Below are 23,559 nucleotides of genomic sequence, written 5' to 3'. Positions count from 1 at the left end.
GCCGATACCGATTGACATGATCGATTTGCCGATTCTTATTATCGATTGATTTCGATTATCGATTGATTTCAATTGTCATGACCGATTGCCGATACCGATTGGCGTGACCGATTTGCCGATTTTGATTATCGATAGATTTCGATTGTCGCGACCGATTGCCGATTCTGATTGACGTGACCGACTTGCCGTTTCTGATTATCGATCGATTCCGATCGTCACGACCGATTACCGATTCCGGTTGACGTGACTGATTTGCCGATTCTGATTATCGATCAATTCCGATTATCACGACCAATTATCGATTCCGATTGACGTGACCGATTTGCTGATTCTGATTATCGATCGATTCTGATTGTCATGACCGATTGTTGATTCCGATTGACGTGACCGATTTACCGATTCTGATTATCGATCGATTCCGATTGTCGTGACCGATTTGCTAATTCTGATTATCGATTGATCCGATTGTCGCGACCGATTTGCCGACTTTGATTATCGATCGATTCCGGTTATCGTGACCGATTTACCGATCTGATTATCGATCTATCCGATTGTTGATACCGATTGACGTGACCGATTTACCGATTTTGATTATCGATCGATTTCCATTGTCATGACCGATTGCTAATTCTAATTGACGTGACCGATTTGCCGATTCTGATTATCGATCGATCGTCAATTCCGATTATAGAGGCCGATTCCGATTGTCGAGGCCCAATGAGATGCATACGCGACCGGTATTTGAGGTCCATTGTGATGTGCATTTGGCCCATGTTTGAGGCCCAATGTGATGTATATACGGTCCTTATTTAAGGTCATTGTGATGTGTATTCAGCCCGTATTTAAGGCCCAATGTGATGTATATGAGGCCTATGTGATGAGGCCCATTGTGATGCATTTGAGGGCCAGGCGATGGAGCCCATTGTGATGTATGTTAGGCCCATGTGAAAGGCTCATCGTGATGTATATTAAGCTCTTGAGTGAGGCCCATGGTGTTGTATATTTGGCTCTTGTGTGAGGTCATGGGTCCACTATATGTTAGGCTCTATGTGGGTCATTTCTTGGGGGTAATGTTGGTTAAATGTCTACATTGTCGAGGTCGATTGTCGATGCCGGTTATTGATACCGATTTATGAGTATGTGACAACATAGCAACATGATACATGCCCATACGCATCATCTGCATGTTTGTTATGAGATGTAGTTGACCATTGCATACGTCATTAGGCAGGTTGTTATGAGACTCCCTGATAGGCTGAGGTTATTCACATGAGCGCACAGTATGCGCAGGATTGATGCATAACTGGATTGTATGACTCATGCATCTTGCATTGTGTTGTGATTATTGTACGCCCTAGCGACATCAGGGCCGTAGCCTCCACAGGTATTTCGTGGATGGCCAGATGGGACACCGAAAATCTATTCTACATGGGGTGCTATAGATATCCCTGGGTGAAAGTCCCTAAACCCTCTTGGTTCCAGAGGTTGCTCCAACGTCTAGACCGAGTGGATGCATGAGCGCATGAGGGCCGTATACCGTTAGGCCGCGTCTCCCACTGTGTCGTGGTCGGTTGGAAGGGGGTACGGCCTTACCTGCCCGAGAGGAGGGGGCAATGTTAGGCTGAGTCTGACCAGCTCGAGGAATGGGTCCGCTATCGACGAGCCGAGCCCGATATTGGCAGGCGGATAGTGAGGTCTCTTCCACTCACCTTATTGCGCGCGATGGGGCGGCAATCTGGTTTTGAGTGTAATAGACCCCGGTGATTTTTCAGAGAGGAACCGTACTGATATATGAACTTATTGAGCAGGAGTTGCATACTCATGCATCTATTTCATTCACTATCCACTACGGCTGGTGGTTCGCAACTAATTGTTATGTACCTTCACATGGCCAGGATTTCGGTTGGGCGCGCGACTAACTTGAGATCAGGAGTTTACCACATTGTGTCTGACTATCCAAATTTAGGTATGGGACTGATTTAGATAGAAGTCCCTTGTGATGGACCTCATAGCCTGTGATACTTCGTACTATCATCCAGACTTCACATTCCAACATGGTCATTTCATTCGCACCGCATATTATATTGCATCTACAGTACTTAGTATTTTGAGTTACTATGTTTTTGCACTTATGTGGCCTAGATGAGGTTGTTGGTATTCGTGGCTCATCTGGATTTGCATATTGCATTGCATCCTCAGCATCTGTTATTGTCTTTTGATGTTTCGCATCGCATGGCCTTGGTATGGCCGATAGCTTCCATGCCTTGCATCACATGGCTTTGGTACAGCTGATAGCACACATAGACTTACTAGTATATTTTCGCTTACTTTAATTACTCTGATATCATATGATTCATGATCTTGTCAGTATTTCCGCTTATTCCGATGATGTATGATTTATGGGCTTTATGGTATACTTGACACTTACCTTGTGCACACACTTTCACCACCCTCTAAGCTTTCTATAAACTTATGCGCGATAGATGCGTGCATGTGGCGTTAGGTTGCAGCAGCGTTGAGCTTGGAGTGTGCAGTTATCTTTTGAAGCTTTGATTTCGATATATGTATTTCCCTTTTAGCATTGTATTCAAATGATTATATTAGTGGATATGTGATGATGATGTTGCCTTTATGATTTGGGTATACTTGTGGTTATGCTTATTATGAGATAAATGTAAAAATAAAAAATAAAAAAAAATCCTCCTTGTAGGATCCCAGGATCGGAATCTGGCGTGTAGGCGTTGGAGCCGAGAATGGGGTACTACGGAGGCTGTCGGCACCGGATTCGGCGATCGAAAATTTTGTGAGCCCGGTTTTCGAGTTTGAGGCGTGACAAGACACACGAAAATACTGTCACTTTCACCGAGATCACGACCACTCAACTAGTAACTGTTTTGACCTGAAAGAGGAAATTGAAACTCTTATCCGCAACGGGCACCTACGCGAATATATCAACAGAAAGGAAGAACGAGCTGACCCGAAGAACAAGTAACCCATCAACAATGAACCGACCGAGGAAATTCGCACAATCTTCTGCGGACCTACCGGAGGAGGAGACTTAAACCGAGCTCGGAAAGCTCACGCCAGAAGCATCAGCTGCCCCAACTCGGAGCATCAAGTACTCGTCACAAGCAGACCCCTGAAAGAGCAGAAGATAATGCATTGTGATCTGACCTTCACTGAAGAGGACGCTCGAGGTGTTCACCACCCTCATGACGACGCACTCGTGGTAACCATGACTATAGTTAACCGCAGAGTGTTTCGTATCCTAGTGGACACCGACAGCTCGGTAGACATCCTTTTCGCCGAAGCATTCGACAAAATAGGAGTCGGGCGACCTCTCCTTTGAGCCGTCAAAACTCCCCTACTCGGATTCGCAGGAGACAAAGTCACATCAGAAGGATCAATTCAACTCCCGGTCACGGTTGGAGAAAGACAACCAAACAACGACCATGACTGACTTCTTAGTAGTAGACTACCCCTCTGTCTACAACGTCATTCTCGGACGACCTTCACTCAACCCTTTTCGGGCCATCGTGTCAACGTACCATCTCGCGATGAAATTTCAACTAGTCAGAGGAGACCAACAAGAAGCTCGGTTGTGCTATTCGATGACACTAAGGACCTAGCATTAGGAAATGGCCATCACATCTCTCGATCCCCAAGAAGACTCCATTGAAAGAGGGCGCCCCATGAAAGACCTCATACTCGTGCTCGATGACTCCAATCCGACCCGAACGGTGCAGATTGGCTCATACCTAACACCACCGTTACGAGATGAAGTTATGAGTCTCCTTCGACGATATGCCGATGTATTCGCATGGTCTCATCAGGACATGCCCGGCATTACCCCAAAAGTTATGGTCCATAGGTTGGATGTCGATCCCGACTATCAACCAATTCGACAGAAACGAAGAGTATTCAAACCCGAACGATACGCTGTAATCGGAGAAGAAGTCGAAAAACTCATCAAGGCCAACTTCATCGAGGAAATCTACTATCCAGACTGGATAGCCAATGTCATCTTGGTTAAAAAATCCAATGGGAAGTGGCGGGTTTGTGTTGATTACATCGACCTGAACAAAGCTTGCCCCAAGGACAACTTCCCTCTCCCCAGGATCGACCATCTCGTCGACAACACGACTGAACATGAACTCCTGAGCTTCATCGACGCCTATTCAGGAAAAAAAAATTGCTATGCATCCATATGACAAGCAGAAGACGACTTTCGTCATAGATAAGAGACTCTACTACTACAAAGTCATGCCTTTTGGACTGAAGAACGTTGGGGTTACATATTAAAGGCTCGTCAACAAAATGTTTGCTCGCCAGATTGGGCGCTCCATGTAAGTTTACATCGATGACATGCTTGTCAAAAGCATTAACACGACAGACCATATCTTTGACCTCGAAGAAACGTTCATAATCCTGTGAGAATATCAAATGAGGTTGAATTCGATTAAGTGTACCTTTGGCGTAGCTTGGGAGAAGTCCTCGAATTCTTGGTCAGCTAGAGAGGGATCGAGGTGAACCCTGAGAAAATCTAAGCTCTGCTCAACATGATCTCACCTAGGACAACGAAAAAGATCCAATGTCTTACGGGAAGAATAACTGCCTTGAACTGCTTCGTATCTCGAGCAACCGATAAATGCCTTCCTTTTTTCAAGCAATTGAAAGGAAAGCAGAAAATAGAGTGGACGGAAGATGCGAGCTCGCCTTTCAGTAACTCAAGCAATGTCTAGGATCGCCACCACTTCTCTTTAATCCCGAGCAAGGAGAACCATTAGTGCTATACCTAGTTGTGTCAACAACGACAGTTAGCTCGGCCCTCATCAGAGAGCAAGAAGGGAAACATCTTCTGGTGTACTACGTCAGCGAAGCACTGGTCCTTGTCGAAACTAGGTATCCAGACATAAAAAAGCTAGCCCTAGCTCTAGTCATCTTGTCGTGTCGCTTACGACCGTACTTCCAAGTCTATACCATCATTGTCCCGACTAATCAACCTCTTCGCTAGGTGCTCCAAAAGCCCGAGGTATCTGCAAAGCTTACGAAATAGGTAATCGAACCAAGTGAGTTCGACATCAAGTATCAGCCTCGGACAACAATCAAGGGCCAAGCAGTGGCTGACTTCATCGCCGAGCTCATACCCAAGAACGACCCGAGTCCTATCAAGCTGGGACCCTCTCCTATCATCGACCCGGGTCATGTTGAGTTGGGTCATGCCGAGCTGAAATTCGGTCCAAACATTCAGTTTGAACTGGCCGAACATCACACGACTGACCCAGATTAGCCGACGTGGACGTTGTATATTGATGGTTCATCCAATTCTAAAGGCAATAGGGCCGGTAGTCCTGGAAGCTCCTGACCAGACATGCATACGATATGTCTTGAGATTTGGATTTCAAGCATCAAACAATGCAGCAGAATATGAGGCATTATTGGCTGGGCTCAGGTTGACAGCAGCCATGAGAGTCCAACATTTGGAGATTCGCAACGACTCATAGCTTGTCGTCAACCAGATAACTAGCGAATACCAAGTCAAAAAAGAACGAATGAAAGCCTACCTGTAGAGAGCCTGAGAGCTGATTAATAAATTCTTGAAGTACAACATCAGCCTGATCCCTAGAGTAGAGAACTTTAAAGCAGACATATTGGCAAAACTAGCCTTGACAGCTGAAGATGACATCCCAAAACCGATCTCGATCGAGTTTTTAACCAAACCGAGCATTAGCAAACCCGACCCAAGCATGGTCCTCCCGATAGACTTAGAGCCAACCTAGATGGACCTGATAATCGGTTACCTCAAGGAGGGAAAGCTCCTCGATAACCGCCCAGAGGCGCGCATGCTTCGAGTAAGAGCGGCTCGCTATACCATGATCGGAGAAACTCTATACAAAAAAGGATTCTCGCTCCCATATCTTAGATGCATCCGACCTGACGAAGCAGAATATGTTATAAAAGAAGTCCATGAAGGCATTTCCGACAACCACTCTGGCTACCAAGCCCTCGCCCACAAAGTCATTCGACAAGGATACTTCTGGCCGACCATCCAAATGGATGGGCAACAACATGCTCAGAAATGTGACAAATGTTAACGGTTTGCAACGATACCTCGATAGCCTCCCGAGTAACTGACTCCTAGACCAGACCATAGCCGTTTGTCCAATGGGGAATCGACATCATCAACCCCTTACCAACTGGCAAAGGGCAGACTAAATTTGCGGTCGTCGCGATTGACTATTTCACCAAGTGGGCCAAAGCCGAGCCCCTGGCTAAGATCACCGAGCAAAAAATTACAGACTTCGTCTGAAAGCATATCATATGCCGGTATGTAATCCCCCATGCAATCATTTCGGACAATGGAAAACAGTTCGACAACAAGCAATTCCGAGGTATGTGCGAAAATTTTGGGATTCGAAATGTCTATTCATCACCCCGGCACCCTCACACTAATGGACAAGTCGAAGGAGTCAACAAGATCATCAAGAACCACCTCTGAACAAAACTCGAGAAAGCTAAAGGAGCCCGAGCAGAAGAGCTTCTCGACATCCTCTGGGCATACCTAACTGCTGCCCTAATGGCCAAGAGGCCGTTATCCCAGTCGAGATCGAGCTACCGACTGCCCAGACCCGCTCTTACGACGAACAGCAGAATGCCGAACAGATGGCACTAGATCTCAACCTCATCGAAGAAAGAAGGGAATGAGCCCGGATCAAGGTCACAATCCGACAACAGAAGATCGCTTATTTCTACGATTCCAGGGTGAAGACAAGAAGGTTTCGAGCTGGAGACTTGGTTCTCCGTATAACCTTTTAGAACACCAAGGAACCTGGCTCGGGAACCTTGGGATCGAACTGGGAAGGACCCTACGTAGTAATGAGCATAAGTCGACCAGGATCGTATCGACATGAAGACTTGGAAGGATGACTCTTGCCACATCCATGGAATGCTAAGCATCTCAAGATCTACTATGCATAAGGGCCGACCTGGCAAAAGATCTACCTTTTTGTTGTTTTCTAGTCTACAATGTTGGAACTATTGCAATAAACAAATCCCAAGGTTGGGATGAGTTTTGCTTTCTAGTTCCACATCTACAAACGATCCATCTACTAAAAATCTATCAAGGGCTTCCCACAATATAAGGGAAGAACAACCCTTACTAATGGGTTGACCCTTTAAGAAGAGGTCGGGCCATGAATTATCGCCACTACTCGGGCCGCACAATTTACGGAAAAGACGATACTCTGAAAACACAGAAGTATCTGACCTACGAAAGTGCTCGACCGAGAATCATAGATTCACAGGGTAAAAATGGCTAAGGGCTCAACCCCGGCATAAGATGTCAACATACCTGTTGCAAAATTTACCAATCTACTCAAATGACCAAAGCAATGGACCAAAAAATATCTTTTTCATTAAAAGTAACTTGGAAAGAGTACATTGCAAAAAAGTCAAGAGTTACAATGAGAAGGGGACAAGAAGGTGTCATGGTGCTGCGAGGGGCTGCTCGAAGGGTAAGTCTTCTGGGGGAACATCGAAATCGGAGCTGACCTCCTCAAAGGCCGAGAAGTCAAGCTCGGGATACGCCCCCTTTATATCCTTGAGGCACCTCTCATACCCGGCGCCATATAGGGCGTCCCTATCCTCCGTGTACTCTTTGGAAGACTTGAACTCCTCCACGGTGACTGCACGGGCCGAAGAAATAAGTGCCCGGGCCTCATTGATCTTCACATCAAAAGAACGCTTTAGGCCAACCAGGTCTTACTTCCTTCGAGCCCCTCTCTCCAAGGCTTCGGTAAGCAGCTTCTTCGAGGCCTCTAGCTTGGCCGTCAAACTCTCCGCCTGAGTTTTCAAAGCAGATCGAAGCTGCTCGGCCTCCTCACGAAGCCGCCTAGCTTCGGCGTGAAGTTGCTCGGCCTCGACCCCCTTCCGTAGCAATGCCTCCTCCGCCTCTTTGACTTCTGTTTGGAGGCGCAATAGCTCCTGATGCATGTTAAGCAAGGAAGGAGCGTATTGCAAAAAAGAAAAGGGTAATGTTATACCAAAGCAGGAAGAAAGCGACAAGCCATCTTAAGGAAGGAGAACCTACCTTGAAGAAGAGCTTCGCTAGCTGGCAAAATGACTCCATTCGACAACATATCCATCACGCGGGCGAATTCGGCATCAGGAACATGCCGATCCACCCAGGGCAGGAGGCTCTCTAGTGTGGCCTGAGCCGACTTGGGAGGCCTCTGACCCCCTCCGCCCCAACTACCAGACGGGCCCCCCGCCTGGGGTACGGGAAGCTCGGCAGACATCCCCGCGACTGCCTGGGCCCTAGCAGGACTGGCTTCGGTGAGCGAAGTCGACCTCCTCAGCCACCTTGATAACGGTAGCAGCAGGAGTCGAGGTCGGCATGTCTTCTGCAACCTCTTGGGTCATAGAAGACAGAGGCCTGACCTTCCCCTTGCCTTTTGAGGTCGGTTTCTTCTTCTTCCGAGCAAGCTCGGTAGGGGGAGGTGCCTTGCGTTTCAAGGGCCTCGCTTCAGGCATCTTTACACGACATGAAACAAATGTCAACAAACACATAAGCAAAGGGAAGACCTAAAAATCGGAATCCCTGGAAGAATGTACCTGTTAAAAAGGAGTCAAGACCTGATTTGAGCAAAAGCTCGGGTGCGAGAAGCTCCCTCCAAGATCTTAGCCCAGCTTCCACCGACCTCGCTCCGGCAATCTGAGTAAGAGCTTCTGGACTTAATAAAGTGGGATACTTGGGAAGAACTGCCAGAGAAGAACACAAGTTAGAGTGGAAATGATGACCGAGCGAAACAAAAGGAAAATGGAAGGGAAGATCAAAGCCCTACTGTACTGACCTGGCAAAGTGAAGGAGGTCAGGACCCATGAACGTAGCTTGGCTATCTCTGCCATCTCCCACTCCCTCGACGCCAAGAACCACATATTCTTCCAGTTCTTATTCAAGGTCGAGACGTCTGTATTTATGGCCTTGCTGGACCCCCGCCAGGAGAAATAATACTAACCCTCATGAAGAGGGTTAGATTTCACCTAGTATAGGTGGAGAAATTCATCCGCGGTCAGCTTGGGCTGGTCAAGCTCGAACAAGAGGACGAACAACCCCACTAATGTCCTCCAAGCGTTTGGGATCAGCTGCCTAGGAGCTAACCCAAGTGCGTAAGCACCTGCCTCACTATCCGCCGAAGGGGAAGCGTAAGGCCGCACTGAAGGGCGACCTGAAAGATGGTCACCTCGCCCTCAGGGGGCGTATTAGGAAGCTCGCCCCATGAGGGAGCTCGGAGTACCACAAAGTTTGGAATGTGATACCCCGACCTTATCCGCACCAGGTCAACCTCCATTAGCACGGATTTGACTGGACCCTTTCCCTCCTCCGACGAGGATCTAACAAGCCCCTCCTCCACCGGGAAAGCATCCTCTGCCTCCTTCAACAGCTCTGCCGGGGAACACTCAATTACTTGCGATGCATGGGACGCATGAAAGTCCCTGTCACTCATCATCATCAACGGTGATGGTAGGTTTGACATTGGGCGAAGGTTGTCTGCCCTAGCATCACGACCAGGGGTCCCTTCCCACGGATTCGAAGTTTCCGGTATGGTTATGGGCCTAACTCATGCCGAAACACCAGAAGAAGAAAAAAGAAAGAAAAGGGAGGGGAGTAAGGGGGTGGAAACCAGGCTCACCAAAGGAAGCGACTCACCTGAGAAGATGTCGGAAGGTCGCTCGTTAGGAATCGCCTGACGCTAAGGAAGGAGCACGCGAGAGCAGAAAGGGTAAATAACCCTTCCCAACGTTAGGGCACTCCCTTTTATAGTGGAGTATTTATTACTCACAATCAATATGCAGCCGAAATGGCTCCTCGACTCTCCTGTCTTGACACGTGGCGCGCTCCCACTCACCGCACGACCCCACGACTGAGGACAGGCCACGCGTCACTGCCTCACTCACCTGACGCCAAAAAGGCGCCCTGATAGGCCACGTGGCCTTGAGCCACGATATGCCACCTCGAGTGTGCCGTACCTTGTCGGCCGATACGCCCCCATACTCACGCCTGACCACCTTTTTTGGTAATTAATGATAAGGTGACTCGACAACATAACCACATTACGGTCTGACCTAGCGAAGACCAATCTACTTGTCAAGCCCACTGTGTGAACTCGAAAGTATGGGGGTATTGTAGGGAAAATGGGCCGACCAATGGGAAAAGGTTAGGTTGGGACCTTGCACACTTCTCCAGGCCGGACACAACAGCAGGTTCGATCCCCTACTCATAACCCAAGTAAGAAGTAAGATCGAGCTTGGTATCCCATCACCATATCGGAACACCCACCGACCCGCCCAAATGCGTTGATTTCAAGATCTCCAAAGTTCGTCAAGAGCATCCTGTCCCCTAGCTCGACTAAGGAGATAGGTCAGCATCACCCAGGTTAGGGCACTTTAGGTCGGGTCAGCCTGCATCCCATCAAGGTCTGACTACATCCGCTCGAGATCTTAGCTGAAGACTTGGGAAATCCGTTGCAATGGAGATCCGCCCAAGGTCTTGGAGGATCTCCACGATATGCTCAAGATCCCAAAATCTTCGTTGAGGATCTCAGAAGTTTCATCGCACACTCAGGATCCGAATTCCTCTCCAATACGCACCTTCTAAATAGAGAGATATCCTCTACGCCATCGTCTCTTCTAAAACTATAAGTAGAGATACATTTAATAGTAGAAGGTACACACTATCTTTAGCCCTAAACTTTCGATAGTTGACTAGACCCAAATCTCTTTCCTGATTTTGGCATTGAATGGTCCCCTTTGCGAGCCAGGTCTTCCTTGTCCATTCCTTGTGCAGGTACATGACGGTGTAAAAGGGGTTAACCATATCTCGGCATCAACATTGAGCTTGCCAGCTTTATCTCAAATGGAAGATTCGGAAGAGCAAGTGTTTTAAGGGTTGGAAATTTAGTTACGACTGATTGAAGAATGATAATATAAGACCATGAGATTGATATAGTTGAACTGATATTGGAGAGGGGAAGGGCGATGCACACGTTTTACCATTTGATACTCTAACATCACCTGCCCTTTCCAAACCATCATGGCTGTGGGTCCACCTGTAGACGGGTGAGGAGCCGTGATCAAATAGTCGCACCAAAATAGACGGTCGTGGCAGTCCACTATGTCCCCATCAAATGGACTGTTGAAATAAATATATCAAATCCAAATTCAATAAATCACGATTGGATGGTTTTTTTTTTTTGTAGCGATTGTGCATGAATGAATATTGCCAGTGCTTGCTCCAATTCAAGGAGATTTTTGTTAAGGTCCACGTCATAAACAGGCGACACCAACCTCGCAGCGATCCAAAAGCCCAGGTCATGTATCAGGTCGGGTCCAGTGAATGAGAGATCACCCATAGACCCGTTCCATCAAACAATCCAAACCATTCAAGTGGTCGCTTCCCACTTCTTGATGAATGGCCACAACTTTCAAATTGTGGACTTGTGGGCAAACCAATGGATAGCTAGGATTATCCAGATATGTTGTTCTCACATAATCAAACACCAAGAAGATGAAACATCTGGACCACTAAAGGAGGGTCCCGCCTGTAAGAAAACAGGACCAAACAAACAGACATGAGTTCAAGTAGAGCACTATATACCTCAGCATTTAGATTGGGATTTTTGCAATTTCACCAATTATTTTGAAATGCTTTGGGCAACAAGTTTGTGACTTCATTCATAAATACTCAATGCTTACTGGATTGGGTAATTCCCACGTATCTACACTAATGATACCATGTACACACCACCAGGAAATGTATACTAATTAGAAGGATGGGCCACTTGAATGCGCCCAAGTGAGTACAGAGGGTTGGTGTGCACACCATCTTCCCCAATCTAAAGAGGATTAAGGGGTACCCATAAAAGCCAAATTAGCATCCATCTGCGGCCATTGGAGGGTGGAGATTACATGTCCACCAAGTCTGGGCATGCCCAGTGTGCAAACACTTTGGCCATCAAAAGAGGGAAACACATCCAATGACTTAATTTTTATGTTCTTACTGCATGCATACATACAACATACAATGATAGCGGATTGAACAACATTCTAACCTGGAATATACTCATCGGTCACTCTAGCAGTTTTTGAATGCTGTGATTTTTGGCTCACACCCAACCACTGCTTGATTAGCTGAAACACATCTTTGTCAGCCAAAAGCCCCCGATGACTGGCAGCAACTCCAACTCTAGCGACTGCTGCAAAACTATCAGCCTGCATAGGAAGGGATAAAGGCTAAGATTGAACAAACATGGCGGACAAAATATGAAAATAAAATCCTATTTATGGAGCAATGTTAATCGCATCCTGTGGGAAAAGAGTGCACCGACGTCCTTTGATTGTCTTATATCAGAGGTCAGCTGAGTAGAAAGGGTGGGCCATGTTCAGGTGCATGTGTCCACTTCCACTACCAATTTGAACCAAACGAAGGGCATGAACATCTGCAAATTTGCATTTTCTGCACATTTTATTTCTAAATGTGGTCAACCACTAGATTGCAAATCTCTTTATACAAGTTTAAATTATTATGTGAATCAGATAGCAAATTTGCAGCCTGCCGCAAGCCACCTAAACTCTCCTAAGCCAGTGATTTAAGAATTTACATAGTTTCAACAGCTACCAACAACCTTAGGCTTTGAAAGTTGGCAAATCTGGTCAGTGTGAGATCTAATTACATCTGTCCTTGTCAGTGGAAGTTTTAGGGTGCAGCATTTGGTTGCATCAAATATCATGAAATATCAGTCTAACTTGGTGCAACCAAATGCACCCTTAACACACTTCTTCCAAAATAGAGTGGTTTGACATTTCATCCATCAGGGCGGTGGTGAAATTTTCCTTCAATGTATATTAGAATGGATTCATCTACTTCAATAAATAAAACCTTTGCTGATTCAGCTGGAACAGTCCCATCTCCATCCACGTAAGAATATTGAGGCTGAAAAAAAAGAAACCGATGAGACTTTGGGGACCTGATAACCAGCAATCCAAAGGAAATAAAATAAATGCAGGTGGAAATCTATACGTGTAGAGATTTGATAAGCTCACAAGCGCACAGAGCCCCTGCCCAAGCACACATGCTACCATGGAACCTTTGTTCGAGGCCTGGCCGTTCCATTAGGTGGCAGCACTGTTAAGTTGTTCTCACCTTACTCAGATGGGCCACAATATACAAAACATGGATGATGAGAGATTATTATTATTATTTTATAGCTATAGCCATCCTTCTGTTTGATACATTGTGGTCCAATTGATTGAGAAACTGCCTGATGTTTGAACAAGCAGATCTAATCAGTGTGGTCCACCTGATGGGAAGCTCGTATGTTGCACACATTTGATATATTCGCACATACAAGTGTGCAGACTTAGCAAGCCTCATACACCCATACCTTAATATAGATAAATGCCCAAAAAAGGGGAAAAAACAGTTCAGTTACCATCGAATGGCATATTTGCGATGATTCCTCAATGGGAGAGGTCTCTGACCCATAGCTGCATTAAAGAGCAGAAAGAATGAACATGAATATTGTGTTCACTTTCAAGACAAAAAGATCATTCTTAAACATATTGGTATGTGCTCATCATGATCCAAGAAGTTGATGGACTTTGTTGGTTGAACTTGTCATCTAAAGGTACTGATTACTTGTAAAATTTGGGGATTTTTATTTTTATTTTTTCCTTTTTTTTTCCCCCAGCAGTAACAAAACTAACAACCTCATCATTGCAACAAGGTGCACCCTAATATTGAGGTATGGCTCAAAATCTTACTTTTGGAATATTTGCAAACTATTCTTCTGAAAAAGATAGGGATAGACTATCTATTGTAGAAAAATAGCAATATCATACTAGCATTTAAAGGATAGACGCAACATACCAAACATCAAAAGGGGTGTCCAATGATGTTCCATAGATGTTATAGAAGCTGACCCCATTTGGTAATTGGGCATTGTCAAGAACTTGGCGGGTCTCAGCTGCCCATTTGAAGATGGAGAAATTGAATGGCAGAGGTACTGGCTTCCCATCATACTTCATCTGCAAAAGCAGTCACTGATGGTCTAGTAAACCACAGACTACCAAGTAAAATATTCCAGTTGAAGATTCAGGGTAACTTTGGTCTTATTTAACTGACATGTTGCCACTATTTAGAAGTTATGGCTCTTGTTCAGTGTCAAAGCTCACTGAAGAAAATAACATTAAATTGAAATTTAGTTTTGCGGGTGAGAAAAAGGTGCTAGGTGACAATGATGATCATCATAGCCTCATCTCAGCTATTTGGGGCTGGATTCTTATGATTTGCTTGCCAAAGGTTTGATGACTGCTGTCCACCTGACATTAACTTTGCTCCACCTGGCCTTAGGACAGGTTGGCATGTGAGATGAGAATATAAACATCAAGCATAGGCAAAAATAAAAGGATAGAAACAAAAATCTGAAACCTTTCCCATATGAAGTAAAAGTGGACCTGTTATCGAAGTCGAAGGCGAGTTACCTCATTATTCCTTAGAGCATCTTCAAACAACCTAATGCTTTCAGTTGGTCCATACTCTTCCAATTTGACCAAATCGGTGTTTGAGCCTTCAGATTCCTTTCGCCAAACCCGGATCAAGGGTTCTTGTTTCCACTTGAACTCTGGATTCGGTAACATCTCATAGATTGATGGGCATTCGACCAACTGTACATCAGAACAAGGATCTTCTTTATTAATGTTGCATAGCTTCACAAAGAGTCATGCCAAGGTTCAAAATGTTGGTGTTGGTAGTTGTATGGTCGGCCAGAGAAACAATAAATATTGGTGTGTATGGGCCATAATATTCAGTTGAATCAGTGTTTACTTCTTTTTTCAATGGTAACAAGAAATCTGGAAATAACATAACAGAAAAATCAGAGAAGTGGAAAATTCCTATTTTTATATTCATTTCGTGCCTCCAGTGTGTTTTTAAGCATTTACTGGTCCAGATCCTGCTATGGTTAGAGACTCCCACCAAAGAATGGATCTGCTACACTTTCCCGTCCCGTCATCCAGCAAAACATGAGTTTTAGCTTATAAATGTGTTGGTTGGAGTAATGGGATTTGTTTGATTGCCATTGCCTGCTGCCTCTTCAATCTATTCCCCCACTACGGGCCCCTGCTTGCCTTGGTCCTTAGTCAACGGGATCGGGGACTGGACGTCTATAACCATCCCGCTTTTGCTCTAAGAAAGACAAATGCCTATGCGGGAGGGGTCTAATCTTAAGATTCTCTATAGTAACATCTACATGGGTAAAAGGGCATAGGATTCTCTATAGTAACATCTAACTGGGTAAAAGGGCATAGGAGCCCTCTGAGACAAGGGCTACTGCCTGCTCTGATTCACCTCCAGGATACTCGTAAGTGTGTGTACACGAGGAAAGCAAAGTGAAGCATAGCGATTTGGTGATGTTTAGAGTTGGTGTTCGAATGTGAGGCTTTGCTGATTGAGAACATAAACACCCAATGCCTAAAGGACTAAACAAAAGGAATAATGAAATGAAACAATAGAAACCATAATCTTCATGTAAAGTGGGCCACACGTGTGATGTGATCATCACCATCCATCATGGTCCATCAACACTCACCCTCAAGCTTAAGCATGTATATGATAAACACCCAACTTGATGAAGAGACGATCTAAATGAGTGTGAATAAGAACCTTAGTGAACACATCTACCACTTGATCCCGAGACTCGATGAACAACGTGCAAATTTCCTTACTCGCAACTTTTTCTCTGATGAAGTGACAATCAACTTTGATGTGCTTGGTTTTCTCATGATAAATAGGATTATTGGTAATATGATTGTCACAATATAGCTTTATGGGAACATTAACCATAAACCCCAACTCACTTATCAATGTCTCTAGTAAAAAAAGCTCACATGTAGCATGAGAGAGTGTTCGAGTTGTCGGTGTCGCTACAAGTGTCGCTGGCCGGAGATAAAGATATAATATCGTTATCACCGATAATATCGCCAATAATCGGAAATGCAGGGAAAAAGGGGGAAACATGGAGAAAATGGTGGAATTTTTCAGTGAAACTTTAGGACATGCCTAAATACATATATTTACATATTCAGGAATGAAAATTTTGCAAAAAGAATATATTAAATTAAAAGTTTTCATTTAATGGGGGCCAAAAAGCATGCGTTGTTGTAAGAAATCACTCAAATAGTAATCAAAATGAGTTTATATAATACAAATGCAAGCTTACAACAATTAAGACGTGCAAAAGTAAATAAATTGAAAAAATACACATTTCTAGCCATGTTTCATCCCCACATAGAGTGACGAGGTGGCTCGTAATCATTGTCTGGATCCCGTGGCAGTTGAGAGTAGTACTGTTGCCCAACATATTGGCAGTATTGTTCCCAAGTCATCCTCTACTCGTACCAATTGAGGAGCTCTCTTATGTACCTCTGATAGTCATCCTCCCCAAACTGTATGAGTACGCCTAGACGTGGGAATTGCGTGACATACATCGATGGCATTTCCTAAGCAGGGTACTGAGGGAACAGATCAAGTCCAACCCCGACTCCTTGATAGTATTGCTGCTAATCATACAGGTATCCTGAATATCCACCTGTCAAAGGGTCATGACTCGAAAAACTATTTTCTAGCTGCCTGTACTCATGGGTAGATGAGCGTGACTGAATGTCAGAGATGTCGTGGCCATACCCATGATATCCCCCATGAGCATAAGGTGGGACAGAGGTGGAGCTCCCCCGATTTGAACTTATGTTCATATATGACAAGCTGCGTGTGAGGGCATCAGCCGTGGCACATCCGGCTTTCTTCTTCGAACGACGCTCGAACATATATGTGGGCTCCGATGCTCTCGCCCTGGATGGTGGACGAGATCCATGGTCCATGTCCTGAGTGGCATGGTCAAAGCTTTGCTCCTCAGTGAACTGGCCAACGGATCGTTGGCTCTGAGCCGTCGTATATCCCCCACCACTGCCACCCCTACCCCCACTAGTACCACCTATACTAGTGTCGGTGCCTCCGTCCCCTCTCTCATCACCGTCGTCATCGCCGTGGTCATCATCATCGCTGTCGTCGTCATCCCCAGGATCAGTGTTGAGTGGGGGTTGAGTCTCATCATCATCATCACTCACTACGACTTGATGATGGGGTGGGGGCCGTGAAGATGCTTCCTCACCCTCATTGGAACGTGCCGAACTCCTCACCAAAGGATCAAAGGAGTCTGTATCCGCCTTTTGTTCCTCTACTACCTGATTGACATCGATACCTAGAGCTGCTGCTCCCTCGGCTACCTGTGGAGAAGGGCCTCCCTCTGCATCATCTAAATCAGCTGATTTGACCCACTCATAAAGTGGGTCTTCATCATCATCACCTATCTGTGCCATGTTACCTATAGACAACAGGTCTAGTGGGTCCTGATTTTCCTCCATGTCTCGATCTACCCTCAATTGCCTCTCTCTTAACTTCATATTGTAGTGGCAGTAAACGAGCTTTTGCAGCTTCTCATATGCCAACCTGTTCCTCTTGCTGGTGTGTATGAGTGACCATGTGCTCCAATTCCTCTCACACGGTGAGGAGGATACAGTCTGTGCGAGAACACGGACTGCTAATAACTGCAGTGCGGGCGTGTCGACTCCGTACATCGCCCACCACTCACCTATATATCCATAAGGAGCTTAGTTTAGTATGAAGTTTAAACGAAAAATGCAATTACCTAATTTTGTTACCATACTTACATGGCATCATCGTTTCAGTCGATGCTTTTGCTAATGCAGATGAGAACGTACCCCTCGCATCCCTAAACCGCAATAACTGTAAACACGGATTCACAGGTCATTATTTTTAATCACCCATATTTCTAAAGGCTATAAGGAAGAAAATTTATTGCATTACCTGGTTACTGAAATCTGCTTGCGCTGTTGAACAATCGTTCAAACACCTCGTGGACAGCCATCGTCAAATTTTGATTCTCATGGAGCCGACGTTTGTAATGAAATTTGGGATTCAAATAGTATGCTGAAACCCAAATATTAGTTGCTCAGTTGTATTAACATGCAAACAGAAGTGATGCTTAAGGTACTCAGTTGTATTAAGAAACTTACCAGCTTGGTGGAGTGGATGCTGGAGGGTCCTAGTCCATCGATGATCGATGATATTGATCACCCATTGATACGAACTGGGGATTGCAGTCATTATTCCTTCTCTCATAATTCTCATAAGCTCATACATTGACCCCATCGAAGGCCACATCTCATTATCTACGACTCGTAGGACCTTGTACATCGGATGCAGAAAGGAAACGACGTTGTGAACTTTTTCCCAGAAGGAATCGGAAAGCACTATCTTCGAACATGTCTTTGCACCATCGGTCTTCCTCTGATTCCACTCCATGTATTTCTCGGATCTGAACAAATTTCTCAGACCCACGCGGTGCCTATATAAGCTGTCGAGTGCAATGAAGTTCGTGGCGAATCGTGTCGTGCCTGGTCGAACAATGTCCCCTCCACAACACTCACGCATTGCAGCCAACAACCATGAGTGATTGTATATAAAGTTTGTCACTCTTCTCGCATCCTGGATAGTCTTCTTGACAGAATCCCTTTGGCCTATCTCCTCGAGCATTAAATCAATGCAGTGTGCCGCACACGGGGTCCAATAGAGATTGAACTTCTTCATCAATTTCTTCCCCGCCTTAACGAATGCACCGCCATTGTCCGTCACAACTTGGACAACATTATGGGACCCAACCTCTCTAATCACTCTTTTTATGAGAGCATATATGTATTCGTGCTCTTTTATTTTGGCCGATGCATCAATAGATTTGAGAAAAACTGGTTGTCCTCTACAGTACACCATGAAATTGATAATGGACAATTTCGTGGGTCCCGTCCACCCGTCACACATGATTGTCACCCCGTACTGCTTTCAGTTTGGCTTGAGTCCACGTACCCAAGCTTGCATCTCCTCGTGCTCCCGATCGAGGTAGACGCCAAGAATCTCTTGTGGCGTGGGAGGCTTCACGCCGGGCCCGGCACGCTGCACCTCCTCAATCATATTTTTAAAGTGAGGACTAGCTGCTGCATTTGTTGGTATATGGCTCGAGATGAACCACCTAGATATAGCACCACCTACTTTCTCCCTAAGCCCCTTGCTCCACATATTTTTTAATCTTTTTTGATTAACACCTGCGATGGATGCATCTGGGACACGAGCGCTTTGCGTCCGTTGTATGACATGCCCGCTGCCTCCCTCAAAACGTCTGCTGGTCCCACCAGTCTCATGTCGGGACGTCCCAAACGACGGCCTACTCTCATCAATCCGTCTTCTTTGCTCCCTCTCCCACTCTGAAGCCCGAGACTCATGAATCACTTGTCTAAAATCACTCCTTTCTCGAGCCATAACACAATCATTGGGGTATGCGATCACCTCATCGTCGTCGTCATCATGCTCGTCGATAGCACCTACGCCCCGTCTAGTGCCTCGTAGTTCTTCCCTCATATCCCTCTCCCAATCATTTTGTTGCAGCTTACGTGACTTCGCTTCAGTCAACACTCTTCTCATCTCCTCTCTCACTGGCCTTGTTACACTTGGACAGTCTTTCACGTTCTTGTATCCCCCTGCTAAATGTTCTTTTAGCCTAGACACTCCCCCACTCCGTATCACTTGGCCGCAATAGTTGCATATGGCTCCATATTTATTCCCCTCCACTGGCCGTCCATGTTTCCACCCTATGTCCCTTGCTCCTCCTTTTCCCGATCCAGACGACATTGTGCTCCCTAGTAGTATACAAATTTGCAATAATCGACAAAAAAAAAAAAAAGTGCGGATGGATTGAATTTTACTTTATGAATGCATGTGCATGTGCAGCCCCAGCCTCATCCACGACAGTGCGGTCCTGATTATGGGGTCCACCTTGATGTATTTATTCTTCCATCGCAAGTTTGATGCATGGAGCATTCACATTTGGCTCACCATATCAATGGCTTAGATCACTGAATCATGGGCCTTACTTGTACAAGTACCAACTGTAACCTGAACAAGTCAGGTTCCTAAATCAAGCATATTGCTTCATCCTTCAAAGCTATTGATGGAGCATTAGATCTAGAACATTGGTAACTGAATGGATGGATGATCCAGGCCAATTAGAGGGAGCGTCCACAAATTCAATGGCAATAACAAGTTCTCTGATCAAATACTGAGAATATCCGACAAGTATCGAAAATGGGCCATGGACCCTCAATAACAGGTCCCAACACATGAACGGTCCAGATTTTCTAAACGTGCACACGTGTAAAGAGATGAGAGGTGCTTGATGGCAAAGATAAAAGCATTTAATCAGGTCTTATACAGCTAAAGTGCACCATACTACCAATAGATGCTTAACACTTTTTCCCTAATCGGGTCCCACCGTTGAAACATTTATAAGGCCCACCATTATGTATTTTTTAGATCCAACCTATTCATAAGTTAACATAGAAATAGATGAAGTGAAAATAAAAATATCAGCTTGATGGGAAACTTCTTTGGCCCTGGGGAAGTTTTGAACGGTGGATCACTGTCCCCATTGTTTTATATGGTGGGGTCCACTTGAACTTTAAATCTATCTCATTATTTTTCTCATGCCATAAAACTCTCTCTCTCTGAATGGATGGACGGTATGAATTCAACACATGCATCATGGCAGGGTCCACAAAGCTTGGTGACGTCACTGAAGTGACGCCACAGATTGGTTACTCCCCCTGAAACCAGCCATTGGCTGGTGGTCGGTGCTCTATGGGGCCCACCATGATGTATGTGTGTCATCCATGCTGTCCATATATTTTTATATATCATTTTATACATGATAAAAAAAAAAATGAAGTATATCTCTATCTCAAGGGGACCACATTATAGGAAACAGTGTTGAATGAATTTTGACCATTAAAAACATTTTGGGGGCCATAAAAGTTTTGGATGAAGCTGATATTTATTGTTTCCCTTCAGCTGGGTCTTTATGACCAAACCAACAGATTGGATGTCAAATAAACGGTACAGTGGGCCTTAGGAGGATTTTAATTGTGAATATCCATTCATTATTTTTGTCCTGTGGTGTGGCCCACCTAAGATTTATATTCCAATCATTTCTTGTATCAAGCCCTAAAATGATCTGTAAGAATGGATGAACGGAATGGATGAAAAACATACATCATGTTGGGGCCCACAAAGCACCGACCACCAGCCACGGTGCTGGTGTCAGGGGGAGTAGCCAATCCGTTCCCAGTAGCCACGGGCCTGTTTGGCCGGCTGGATTAGATGGGCTTAGGTGGGATGGAATTGCATCTGGTCTCCAATTCCACTCCATGTTTGGGAAGAGTGGAAAAGCTTGGAAGTAGGCTAGATGGAATCGTATTGGGTCCGTGCTAATATCACTCAATGTTAGCAAGTTGTGTAGGTCCCACAGCATGATGTGTGGGCTATATCCACATCGTCCACCCATTTTTCGAGATCATTTTAGAGCATGGGCCAAAAAATCAGGTAGATTTAAAGCTCAAGTGAACCCCACCATAGAAAGCAATGGGGATTGAATACTTACCGTTGAAAACTTCTTTGGGACCACATAAGTTTTGGATGCCTCATTTTTAGGCCCATGCTATAAAATGAGGTTAAAAACAAATAAATGGTTTAGATATAACACGTATGTTACTGCCAAGTTTCAAATGATGGTGGGTACATCCTTTCAATGTACCACCGTATTACAAACAAAAAGGGGAATACGCTAATCCCATGGTAACAGGGAAGAGTCCCGGCCATAGGCAATGAAGATGTTTTTGAATCCCATCCCACCTAATACCGTGGGATCGGTCCGCCAAACAGGCCCTAAGCGTATTGAGTAAACTCGTGGGGCCCACCTTCATTCATGCATTTTATCCAATCCGTTCGTCCATTTTACCAGATAATTTTAGGGCTTTAGCCAAAACAAGAAGCCTATAAAAATATCTTGTGGACCACACCAAAGTAAACAGTGTGAATTGAACTTCTACCGTTGAAAAGTTCTTGAGGGCTACAGAAGTTTTAGATCAAGATGATATTTGTTTGTTTCCCTTCATCCATATCTGTTAGATCCTATGAACAGGTTGGATGAAAAATAAACATTACCAGGTGCCTTAGAAACGTTTCAACGGTGGAAATAAATATTTCCACTGTTTCACGTGGTATGGTCCAGTTGAGGTGTGGACATACTTCAATTTTGGTCTCAACGCCTACAATGATCTTTAAAAACGTATGAACGGCGTGGATGAACCACATGCATTTACGGTGGGTCCAACAGAGTATACAGTATGGTTTGCATCTAAACATCACTGTTGAAAGGTTTCAGCGGTAGGAATTTTCCAAACCACATTTTCCTTTAGTACGGCTCACTTGAGCTTTGGATATCTTTCATTTTTTTACAAGAAGTCCTAAAATGAAATCACAAAATCGATGGACGGAGAGGATTTCTTACAAACATCACAGTGGGCCCCACCTGCCCCACCTGAGCTAGCAGACGGTCTTCTGTAGAAAATCCGCGTCCCTGGTCCGCACGCCGCGGAGAGGGATTTGGCTACTCCCCTGCCGTGTTCTGTGGGCCCCACCATGAGGTATGTGTTTCATCCATGCCGTCCATCTATTTATATAGATAATTTTATGATATTTAGAAAAAAAAAAAAGGTATATCCCAATCTCAGTTGGACCACATTACAAGAAACAGTGTTGAATGAACTATGACCATTAGAAACTTTTTGGGGGCCATAAAGATTTTGGAACAATCTGATCTTTGTTTTTTCCCTTCATCTGAGTTTTTATGAGCTAATTAACGGATTGGATGTCAAATAAACAGTACAGTGGGCCTTAGGAGGATTTAAATGGTGGATATCCAATCACTACTATTTTCCCATGGTGTGGCCCACCTAAGTTTTAGATCTACCTCATTTTTTGGTTAAAGCTCTAAAATAATATTTAAAAATTAATGGACTGAATGGATACAACAGATGCATCGTGGTGGGGCCCATATAGCATCAGCATGCACCCAGAGCCCATGCCGCCGAAGCTCGTGGTGGGGTGGTGTGCAACCAAGTGAGGTTGCACCGTCCAAGCCCACCTGTGGGGTCCATCATGATTTATGTATTTTATCCACTCCGTCCATCCATTGTAACAGATAATTTTAGGTCTTGAACCTAAAAAATAAGTATATACAAACCTCAAGTGGACCACACCATAGGAAACAGTATAAATTGAACATTTACCGTTGAAAATATCTTGGGGGCCACAGAAGTTTTGGATCAAACTTCTATTTTTTTTTTTTCCCTTCATCCATGTCTGTGTGAACTTATGAACGGTTGGATGAGAAATAAACATCACTGTGGGCCCTAGAAAAGTTTTAACGGTGGAAGTCATTATTCAAACTGTTTCCAATGGTGTGGTCCACTTGATCTTTTGGTGCCATTAAATTTTTGTCTCAACCGTTAAAACAATATGGAAAAACGAATGGACCG

General features: G+C 44.9%; 1 protein-coding gene across 2 annotated transcripts in view; it reads right to left on the bottom strand.

The window, feature by feature from the left end:
• Window positions 1–11,713: 11,713 nt before the first annotated feature.
• LOC131240032 (phospholipase A(1) LCAT3) overlaps window positions 11,714–23,559 on the bottom strand; it is a 43,462-nt gene continuing 31,616 nt past the window's right edge. The window contains exons 7-11 of one of the 2 annotated variants that reach the window (XM_058238037.1): window positions 14,542–14,724; window positions 13,928–14,085; window positions 13,491–13,545; window positions 12,938–12,991; window positions 11,714–12,270 (exon numbers count right to left, since the gene is read on the bottom strand). In XM_058238037.1, the coding sequence (XP_058094020.1) occupies window positions 12,106–12,270; window positions 12,938–12,991; window positions 13,491–13,545; window positions 13,928–14,085; window positions 14,542–14,724 (615 nt within the window). In that variant the 3' untranslated portion in view covers window positions 11,714–12,105. The remainder of the gene's footprint in view (window positions 12,271–12,937; window positions 12,992–13,490; window positions 13,546–13,927; window positions 14,086–14,541; window positions 14,725–23,559) is intronic. The other variant, XM_058238039.1, reaches the window with a different exon arrangement.

This window comes from Magnolia sinica, chromosome 3, assembly GCF_029962835.1.
Source record: "Magnolia sinica isolate HGM2019 chromosome 3, MsV1, whole genome shotgun sequence".
Classification (NCBI taxonomy): domain Eukaryota; kingdom Viridiplantae; phylum Streptophyta; class Magnoliopsida; order Magnoliales; family Magnoliaceae; genus Magnolia; species Magnolia sinica.
This window is presented reverse-complemented; position numbering and strand designations above follow the sequence as displayed.